The 11413-nt window shown below is 41.0% G+C and overlaps 1 protein-coding gene across 1 annotated transcript; it reads left to right on the forward strand.

Moving 5' to 3' along the window:
* Positions 1-1039: 1039 nt before the first annotated feature.
* LOC109870859 (basic leucine zipper and W2 domain-containing protein 1-A) lies at positions 1040-9963 on the forward strand. The gene is made up of 12 exons (XM_020461535.2): positions 1040-1174; positions 3578-3652; positions 3737-3913; positions 5311-5405; positions 5620-5685; positions 6131-6266; positions 6790-6899; positions 7291-7461; positions 7771-7917; positions 8046-8184; positions 8979-9101; positions 9303-9963. Exons 2-12 carry the CDS (start codon positions 3589-3591, stop codon positions 9335-9337), a joined length of 1263 nt encoding a protein of 420 aa, XP_020317124.1. The 5' UTR covers positions 1040-1174; positions 3578-3588; the 3' UTR covers positions 9338-9963.
* The last annotated feature ends 1450 nt before the right edge of the window (positions 9964-11413 follow it).

Consider the following 11413-nt stretch of genomic DNA (forward strand, 5'->3'; position numbering starts at 1 on the left):
TGTCAATTATGTACGTGATTGGATAACATTTGCTTTGAAGATTCCGCCATGCTTGCTGTGTTCTTTGTTTAGAGAGATCTAAGTGGGAAACTCAGAGTTGGGGATGAAATATTAACAGTGGGAGGGCATTCAAGTGGGTTTTCCGAGTCGTATGCGGGTATTTATGAAATGTACAGATGTTATGAATGTGGCTGATGGCCATACTGTTGGCCTTGCAGTGGGTGGAGGAAGTTAAGCCAGAAAGAGTAGTTATTTGCTCTGATTCATGTGCAGTGCTAAGGAGTCTTCAGTCCTTTATATCACGTAGCAAACAATACCTACTTTATGAGGTGATACAAACCCATGCCAGGAGTAAATAAATGGGTATAAAGATAATATTTACATGGTTCCCCCGCTCATGTGGGATTGGAGGGGAATGAGGCAGTTGACGTACTGGTTAAACAAGTACTAAGTAGTTGGGATGTTGATGTGGTAGTTTCAATGAGCAAGGCAGAGGCAAAAATCATGACATGGACAGTGATGGTGGAGAAATGTCAGGAGCAGTGGAATAGAGATACTAAGGAAAGGCATTTATTTCAAGTACAGAGGAAAGTTGGGGAGGGGAGAACAGCAGGAAGGAACAGAAGAGAGGAGGCTATATTTACAAGATTAAGGGTGAGACAGCCAGTTGAATAAGACCGTACATGTGATAGGAAAGTATCCAATGGGAAAATGTGAGTATTGCAAGGAAACAGAGACAGTGGAGCATGTATTGATACAGTGTGGACATTATTGGAGGGAAAGAGGGAGGATGAGATCTAGTATGAGGGAGAAGGGGATACGGGAAATTAGTTTAAAGAGTATATTGAGTAGAACGTCATTAGATATAGTCTCAAATATTTTGTTATCTTTTTTAAGAGCAACGGGGCTGACAGGTAGGATTTCGTTTCTCCGTCTCTGGCCCACACTCCAGTAAAGTAGGTGGCGGTAATGCAACATAACGTTGGATGCCAACCGCCGATAAACCCCACCAAAGAAGAAGAAGTACGAACGCTGCATAATGTCTACGTCATATCAAGCTTGCGCAACCGTAGTATACCCTTCACTTTTCACTGAGTTTTTTGGTCTGGCCTGTTCAGTTGTGTCGCAGTATTTCGTGTTTCTTCGACTGTTTTTGAGGATAACTTTGATTTCGGTAAGTAGTGTAAGTTAACTTGTATGTCTGGTATGCTGACGGTAGTAGTATCTAGCTAAATCAATCAAGTTTATTTGACGCCTACGCAAGTTTGCTAACTTTAGCAATTATGCTAGCTCGCTATCGTTAGCTATTTAACTCTGTCAATCATGCCTGCATTGTAGTTAGCTATGTCTTCACAGCAGTAGTTTGCTAGTTCGTCTTGCAGATGTTCAGTATTTGTTGATTTGCAGTTCAATTCGTCAGTAACTAACTAGCTAGCTAACTGGCCATGCATGGATTGCGTCTCCGAGGCCGGTGTGTTAGCCAGCCGACGGGCCTTTAGCTAGGTAACGCATAGCCAGCAGATCCGACCCCCTTTCATTCAGTTAACTAGGGTCGGAAAGCATTCCTGTGTCTAAGACACGGCAGGAGCAGGCGAGATCTGGCATGTAAAACGTACCTCAATCCATGGATGTACACCGAATGCAGGGGGGAAGTAGATATACTTTCTTACCGGTGTGGGACACTCAAGTGCAAACGTGCTTTTTATTTTTTTCATACTACAAAAATTACAAGGTGGCCTACTCTGCTGACACTGACAAACATATCAATAACTGTTGTCTGATCCATGTAATTTGCCAACGAAAAGGGGAGAACCAACTACAATATGAGAGCCACCTAATCTGGAGGAGGAAATTATTGTCCAAAAACAATAAATGCCACAGACCCAATGACAAAGACAGTGAATATGCACACTCGCCAGTGTTCCAATCTTCTCCGCTGGTGAAGATAAGTTGGGCTACTGTCCGCACAATTAAGTTAATAAATGTAATCCCTTTAAGACAGTTTTGAGTCTTTTTGTTGTCATCTCTTTATAGCAATAGCCATTTACTTTCCAAAGTTTTTTCTGTGATTCTATTTTTAAATATTGCGATATCCCTGGCTGGGTCTCTTTGCTTTTCACTGACTGTCGCACTTAAACAATCATCTGTTTGGTAATTGCAGCTTGTGCTGCCCAAATTGCAGGCCCCCAATTGCAGGCCCTTTATTTAATTAGGCAAGTCAGTTAAGAACAAATTCTTATTTACAATGATGGCCTTCATCGGCCAAACCGGGATGATGCTGGGCCAATTGTGCACCGCCCTAATGGCCTGGAATCGAACCATGGTGTTTGTAGTTAAGCCTTTAGCACTGAGATGTGGTGCCTTAGACTGCTGGGCCACTCGGGAGCCCCCAATGTAAAACAATCCACGTGTTTTTTAAGTTAATGATGTTCTGTGGCCAAATCATGCTTTCTGTATCCTATTTTGAATTATTGTATTTATTTCTGTAAAGACAGGAGTAAGCTAATTGGGCTATATACTTTTGGAAATTTAATTCAATATACTTTAGGGAAAGCTTCCCCTAGTCTTATGGACATGTCACCTATGCCTTTTTAATGCGGCATAAACACAACCAGTCATGATGTTTTCATCTGATTGCCAAACAAAGATGCTCCTGTAGGCTGCCCGCACACATTTGTCCACTCACAAAATAATTTCAGCATTCAAATACAAACTGTGCACCTGCGATTTGAAGACTGGGAAGAGACATCTGTTACAAAACACCTACGTGTATTGTAATGATATTCTGTGATTGTCATTAGGCCTACACTTGTAGCCTGAATTGATGCATCTACTGTTGTCCATATACGCCTCGGTCTTGGCCACTCACCTCTGCCTTGTCCGCGAGCGTCTCGGCCACTCATCTCCCACTGACAAAATGTAAGTGTTCTCTTCAAACCACAGCGCAATTTGGTCTCCAGTCAATTCGCAAATGTTCATGTGGCTGACATGCAGTGATGTTAAATAATTGTGTAATAGCCTATAGTTTTTGGACATGTATTAATTGTTATAGGCTAATGTTTTACCGGGACAGCGTACCCCCACTATTTATTTTGCATGGACGCTGTACCGGAGCGTACCGCCTTTTGCCCCTGGTCCCATAATCACAACTGTTACACAGAGAAGATTGAACGACTTTGTTTACAAGTAAACTGACATTTTTGTCCTCTAGCTAGCAGTAACAACAGCAGCCATTATGAAATGGCACATCCCGTTGAACAACAACTGAGCTGATTCCAAAATGGCACCTGTGGTTTCTGCTACCTAGATTCGGGCCAAAAAGGATTGTTTTCCTGAAAAAGTAGCAATCGTTCAGATGTAACAGACAATTCGGAGTACAACACATTTTTCATCAATGGATTGAGGTACTTTTCCCAAGCCATGTCTTGTGCCGGCTCCGTGGTGTCTTAAATACACATGAATGCTGTCCGACCCTAGTACAGCTGTAAGCAAGTGGATTGGTTCTGCTGGCTAAGTAAAGCAACAAACATGAGCTCATCTTTCAGCTATAGTATAATCTTCTCTCTGTCTCATTCAGGGTGTCTTTTTATGAGTAATCAAAAGATTCAGAAGCCAACGCTTACAGGCCAGCGTTTTAAAACTAGGAAGAGAGGTGGGTGTAAACTGAATATTGATATCATGACTGGTCAATTGCTGTTGTGATTTGTCTCTAATGAATGCATTGATCTTTCAACAGATGAAAAGAAGGTGTTTGACCCTACTCAGTTTCAGGAAACCATTGTACAAGGTTTGAACCAAACTGGCAGTGATCTGGACGCTGTTGCGAAATTTCTTGATGCCTCTGGTGCCAAGCTTGACTACCGCCGCTATGCTGAGACGCTCTTCGACATCCTGGTGGCTGGCGGAATGCTGGGTAAGGATGGAATAGAATGCTGGGAAAGGATATAATTAGAGGTCGACCGATTATGATTTTTCAATACCGATACTGATTATTGGAGGACCAAAAAAGCCGATGCAGAGTAATCGGCCATTTTTTTTTACATTTCTTTTAATTTTTTAAATGTATTTTTAATTTGTAATAATGACAATTACAACAATACTGAATGAACACTTATTTTAACTTAACATAATACACCAATAAAATAAATTTAGCCTCAAGTAAATAATGAAACGTTCAATTTGGTTTAAATAATGCAAAAACAAAGTGTTGGAGCAGAAAGTAAAAGTGCAATATGTGCCATGTAAGAAAGCTAACGTTTCAGTTCCTTGCTCAGAACATGAGAACATATGAAAGCTGGTGGTTCCTTTTAACATGAGTCTTCAATATTCCCAGGTAAGAAGTTTTAGGCTGTAGTTATTATAGGAATTATAGGACTATTTCCCTCTATACCATTTGTATTCCATTAACCTTTGACTATTGGATGTTCTTATAGGCACTTTAGTATTGCCAGTGTAACAGTATAGCTTCTGTTCCTCTCCTCACTCCTCCCTGGGCTCGAACCAGCAACACAATGACAACAGCCACCATTGAAGCAGCATTACCCATGCAGAGTAAGGGAAACAACCACCCCAAGGCTCAGAGCGAGTGACGTTTGAAATGCTATTAGCGCTCGCTAACTAGCTAGCCATTTCACTTCGGTTACACCAGCCTCATCTCGGGAGTTTATAGGCTTGAAGTCATAAACAGCGCAATGCTTGACGCACAACGTAGTGCTGCTGGCAAAACGCACAAAAGTGCTGTTTGAATGAATGTTTACCCGCCTGCTTCTGCCTACCACCGCTTAGTCAGATACTTGTATGCTCAGTCAGATTATATGCAATGCAGGACACGCTAGATAATATCTAGTAATATCATCAACCATGTGTAGTTAACTAGTGATTATGATTGTTTTTTATAAGATAAGTTTAATGCTAGCTAGCAACTTACCATGGCTTACTGCATTTGCGTAACAGGCAGTCTCCTTGTGGAGTGCAACGACTGATCGTTATTGCAATGGACTAGTTAACTCTAGTTAACCGTTCCTAGGCAGTCATTGAAAATAAGAATGTTCTTAACTGATTTCGCTAGTTAAATAAAGATATAAAAAAAAAAATTGCCGGCCCCCAAAAAACGATTTTCGATTGTTATGAAAACTTGAAATCGGCCCTAATTAATCGGCCTTTCCAATTAATCGGTCGACCTCTAGATAGAATGTTGGTGTAAGGATGGGAAAGAATAGAATGCTGGGAAAATAATATAATTTTGGTGATAGAATGAATAAATGTGTGTGACAGTCTGTATAATAACTTCCCCTTTTTATTCTTGTTCAGCCCCAGGTGGTACCTTGTCAGATGACTTGACCCGTACGGAGTTCTGTCTGTTTACAGCACAAGAAGACCTGGAGACCATGCAAGCATATGCTCAGGTACACTTGTGCAATAGTGTTTTGTTTTTGGTTTCATAATAAAGAGCTGAATATGGTAATATCTTGACTTACTAGCAGTATTAGTAGTGGTGCTTCAAACCCCGTTCCATTTTTTACTGACAGAAAAGGTTGATTATGATAAGTGTGCTACAGTTTTGATTGACATTGGGCTGTTTTTTAGATATCTGATTTAATTTTCCCATCCGATACCTAGGTTTTCAACAAGCTTATCAGGCGTTACAAGTACCTGGAGAAAGGGTTTGAAGAGGAGATCAAGAAGGTGAAGGCATTGTTGATTGTCGTCTTGAGCAACGTTGTTCAAGATGTGACTTGCTCTTATCTGTTGGATCATTCAACCGTAAACCAGTTATTCAACTCATTGATGTTCCCCAAATTACATCCATAGGGTGCTGGTAAAAATGAGTGCACTGTAAAGGGAATAGGGTGCTATTTGAGATGCTGTCTTGATAGATGTCAGAATGGATAACATTATTGATCCTGGCATCATTATAGAATATGCAATTCTTTCAACTTATGTTCAATAATGTTATCCAGTCCAAAGTGCTGCATTCTATCCAAACCGTATACTCCGGTATTTGGCGAATATGCAATTTAAGTTTGCTAAGGATGGAATAGAATTGCATTCTGTTCTTATACCAGCATTCTATTGTATTCCATTCTAAGTTTGTGTTTGAGTTTCCCTCTTGTTCTTCTCTCCTGTGCAGTTGCTGCTATTCCTGAAGGGATTCACTGAATCTGAGCGCAACAAGCTGGCCATGTTGACTGGCATCCTGCTGGCCAATGGCAACATCTCAGCCTCTATCCTCAACAGCCTCTACAATGAGAACCTCGTCAAAGAAGGTGTGCAGCAGTGCCAGCTCAATAGGGCAGGCTTCTGCTACAAACGTTAAAGGGGTAGTATGAGATTTGATCTACTTACCCAGAGTCTGGTGAACTCATGGATGCCATTATGTTTCTGATTGGTTCTTGAAATGACCTCTTAACTTCATTCATACTGGACACAGAGTCTATTGCTTTAAGCCTGGTCCTGAACAAAAAATTACTTTCAATAGATTCTCCATTGATCATTATTTTTAAAAATCTAGGACTAGATTTAATCTGTCTGGAAAACCAGCCTGTATACTTCCAAGCGCATCTCCAGTTACTTTATTACTTAAATTAAACGTTGCGTACCTTCACTGTAACATGTGAATTTACAAAGGGCATAATTATGGTTTTGTCTCATACAACAGTCCTTGTGTCTGAAGTTGCTTCATTTCTGTTTTCACAGGGTGGACTTGTAGAATCGTGTCCTGTGGTATTTGGCTTTTCACCTGGTAGGCACTAGGTCTAAAATATGGTTAACCCTTATTTTTTTACCCAGGTGTCTCTGCAGCCTTTGCTGTGAAACTTTTCAAATCCTGGATCCATGAGAAAGATATCAACTCTGTGGCAGGAAGTCTCCGCAAGGTCGGCATGGATAATAGACTTTTGGTGAGTGAGACCACCAATCATGTGGGTGATGTCCAATCCAAAACCATGCTTCTTTTGGTCAGTGTAATACAATCATTGTGTAGCAGGGAAGTTAAGAATGGGCAGCTCTCCTGGGAATACGTGGGCTGTATCTCAATTTGTCTTATCTCCTCGCCACCTCAACTGTATTGAAGGAGAAGATCCAAGGTCGATCCTCTTTGACAATCTTTCCAATCGGTTTTGAGGGAGAGTTATGAGAGAATGCAATGAATTGAGGAAATATTAATTGAGAGAGAGCCAAGGGGAAGCCTTCTCAGTTGGACAGTGCTTAATCATAAAGATACACTATAATAGTATTTGTTCTTTTTAATTCTGTGATGTAAAGCCTGTTTCTCCACCTTGTGTTTTGCAGGAGCTGTTCCCTGCCAACAAGCGGAGCTGTGAGCATTTCTCTAAGTACTTCACAGACGCCGGTCTCAAAGAGCTGTCGGACTTTGCCAGGAACCAGCAGGCCATAGGGTCCCGTAAGGAACTTCAGAAGGATCTCCAGGAACAAATGGAACGCGGGGACCCTTTCAAAGACGTGAGTCTGGGTCTATGCTGATTGCTGGAGAAGTACTCCACTGGTTGAGTTCCCTACCCTTATCCCTTAAAGGGTGCAATTGCTCTCCCTTCTGAATTTAGAAGCATTGGGTTGGTGTTAGCATGAGGAGTAAATTTGAGCACACTTGGGGTAGAAAATCGGATCACAGCCTTGGTCTGTGTTGATGAAGGCCATTGTTTGATTATGATACCTAATTGTGGTAGCATGGGATGCAGATGAAATGCCCAATAACCAGAAGCAGTTGTTCCTTACTTACTGACCTACTTTCCTGTCATCCTTTCCCTCTAGATCATTGCGTCAGCCAGGGAGGAGATGAAAAAGAACAACATCTCAGAGCAGACCATGATTGGCATCGTGTGGACCAGTGTAATGAGCTATGTGGAGTGGAACAAGAAAGAGGAACTGGTCACAGAACAAGCCATCAAGCACTTGAAGGTGAGCTGGGTGGTTTACACTGATTTCACAGAGCCGTCACTTTCACCGTTGTGACGGGATTGAGTAATATTTTGCCACTAGTTTTCATGACTCAACAAAACACCCCCTTTCTCTCCACCTCTCTGCAGCAATACAGCCCCTTGTTGAAGGCTTTCACATCCCAGGGAGCCTCTGAGATCCTGCTGCTTGTGAAGATGCAGGAGTACTGCTACGACAACATCCACTTCATGAACTCCTTCCAGAAGATTGTGGTGCTGCTCTACAAAGGTAACCGCACGGGTAGAAGGAGCAGCTGACATCTTGGGTTAGTTACCAGTATCTTTGGTAAAAGCGATGCCTCTCTGCTTAACACTCAGCATTAAGAAGATTAATTGAGGGAAAGGACCTGCAACACACTAGCTTCCTGTCCAGGGAGTGTGTTTGTTCATCAAGCTGCCTTATGCTACAGAAACAGGAGAAGGGCTCCTGAGCCTTATGGGTTGTTCTGGCTTGGACAGGGCTTACTTATACAAAGGTAAATGAGATCAGGGAATAGCGTTGTCTGCCGCCTTAGTCCTTGTTTCCTCAATCCCTATCAAAGTTCATTGGAGGAGGATGTCTGAGAGAGGCACCTTGGACACTTGTATCCATTGAGCAATGATCCTTTCTTCTGATCCTTTCTGAATGATGCTGGATTCAGACAGTAGCAACCAAAACCTTCCCGCTGTGCTTATCAAAGCGGGATCTGGATTAACTACCATTAAAAGTATGTTCCTATTCCGACTAGCCCATCTGAACCCACCAGAAAATATTGTAGGGACAGTGGTCATTTTATATTGGTGTGTCTTCTTCCAAATATAAGAGGGGGAGAGGTGAGACATATGTACGCTTTCACTTGCTGAAGAAGCAGATTTAGCTGTTAATGTGTGAATGAATGCAAGGTGAGTGACATGAGAGAATGTTTTTCTGTTGCCTAACAGATTCACATCAACACTTTGTATTTTGGCACAATTGTCTTTGTCAAGTGGCTATAACTGCATCTTCATGCAGTTGTAATTTTCATGTTGATGTATTTTTCCCAGCGGATGTTTTGAGTGAGGAGGCCATTCTTAAGTGGTACACAGAGGCCCATGTTGCCAAAGGAAGGAGTGTGTTCCTGGAACAGATGAAAAAATTTGTGGAGTGGCTCAAGAACGCAGAGGAAGGTGAGCATGGCTTACATTTTACGTTAGTCGGGTAATTTAGCAGGAAATCGTATCCAGCGCCACTGAAAATCAATGAATTCAACTAGCTCATGTGGGTATAAAAAACTTCAAAAATCCTCTAGTCCCTGTGGTTTTGTCTGTATTCGCCATAGCACCGTATTTTGTTCATGCAGTTGACTTGAATCTCGTATTTTTTCCCAGAATCTGAGTCCGAGGAGGACGAGGCTGCTGACTAACGGACCTCAAGCCAAATCCAAGGCGTCATTTTTTTATTTTTTATAACGTACAGTAGCACCAGGAGCAGTAGAATGTTCTGTTACAGAAGTGCTTGTCCCCTCCCCCCTTTTCTTTTTTCTACCTCTTCCACTCCAACCATGATGTATAGATGTAAGGGCTTTTACATTCTGTTCATTCTAAAACTAATAAAGTTTACACCTGTGGATAGCATGAATCATGAATAGTCTCCCTTGAAATTCTTAATGATTCTCCATTTGAAGGGAAAGACATGTTGCCACATTTAACCCCCTAAGGTCGATGTCCGCACCCCTGCAGAAATGTAATTGGCATATTAATAAAAAAATCCCTGTAGAAATCTGTCAGTTTAAGCTGGGGGGGGTCACTATCTGTTCCATGTAGTGAATCTGTTATTCAATGCGTTTACATATGGGCTAATTAATTAAAATGTTTCATTAAATCATTTTACATGATTTGTTTGATACTTCAAGTGATCTTCAAAATCAAATGACAAAATTATCATTATGACCTTAAAGCAATATCATATAGATTAGATTTAATATTGGTTGTTTTTATAATTTCTTTACACTATCAATTAGTCTTTTTAAAATAAAGTTTAGTACTGGTATTCAGTGTTGGTGTAATTACTCTGAGATTGTGTCATTCTGAATAGTGTAATTTACTCTTGAGGCTTCTGAAATGACCCTCAACAGCAGTTATGGAAAGTTGGGGTTCAGAGAGATTGTTGATGTAAGTACGAAATATGAGTGATTTAAAAGGATGGATTATGATAATGGACAATTCCATGGTGACCGTGACAGACACATTTTAAAATGTCTGTCAAACAAAAATCAATGGTTGCAAAGTTAAACAAACCATACCACTGCATGCACAAGGACTACTTTTAACAATTTCCACTCAACATTTTACCAAAACACATTTACTTGGAACAGTGCAGAGTTTGGTTCGAAACAGAATGATGGTTTGTGCAGATCCCTTACCCATCCCTTTCATATGATTCATGCTCATACACATGCAATATTAACCTAACCTACATGTAATCCAAAGTACCTGGAAAGACTAACATTGCACTACATACCTTGAAGTTCACAAGGAGCAACATTATTCACGGTGTACAAAACAACGATCCAACTTTCACTTTAAAAGGCAATTATGGCTCAGTCAAGCATGATGAAAACAAGGGGATGAGACTTAATTCAAAGCCCAACATAAACACTTGAATATCACCTACTGTAGGAGGTCGAGGCAGTGAAAAACAAGTAATTTAGAACAAAATACATGTATTTAGTGGAGCACTTTAGTTCTCAAAGCTCTACTGAGGAAAAATAAACAATTATATACAATAAAAACCCATTTGGAATAAAGGCAGGGGAAATGGCAATAGTGGGCTAGGTGCTAAATACTGTTTTGATTGGGACTAGAAGTGGGATTTAATGCCTGTTTTAAAAGTTTTTTACTTTATTTATTTCACCTTTATTTAACCAGGTAGGCTAGTTGAGAACACCTTTATTTAACCAGGTAGGCTAGTTGAGAACAAGTTCTCATTTGCAACTGCGACCTGGCCAAGATAAAGCATAGCAGTGTGAGCAGACAACAAAGAGTTACACATGGAGTAAACAATGAACAAGTCAATAACACAGTAGAAAACAAAGGGAGAGTCTATATACAATGTGTGCAAAAGGCATGAGGAGGTAGGCAAATAATTACAGTTTTGCAGATTAACACTGGAGTGATGAATGATCAGATGGTCATGTACAGGTAGAGATATTGGTGTGCAAAAGAGCACAAAAGTAAATAAATAAAAACAGTATGGGGATGAGGTAGGTGAAAAAGGGTGGGCTTTTTACCAATAGACTATGTACAGCTGCAGCGATCGGTTAGCTGCTCAGATAGCTGATGTTTGAAGTTGGTGAGGGAGATAAAAGTCTCCAACTTCAGCGATTTTTGCAATTCGTTCCAGTCACAGGCAGCAGAGTACTGGAACGAAAGGCGGCCAAATGAGGTGTTGGCTTTAGGGATGATCAGTGAGATACACCTGCTGGAGCGCGTGCTACGGA

This window comes from Oncorhynchus kisutch, linkage group LG26 (genome assembly GCF_002021735.2).
Source record: "Oncorhynchus kisutch isolate 150728-3 linkage group LG26, Okis_V2, whole genome shotgun sequence".
Lineage (NCBI taxonomy): Eukaryota > Metazoa > Chordata > Actinopteri > Salmoniformes > Salmonidae > Oncorhynchus > Oncorhynchus kisutch.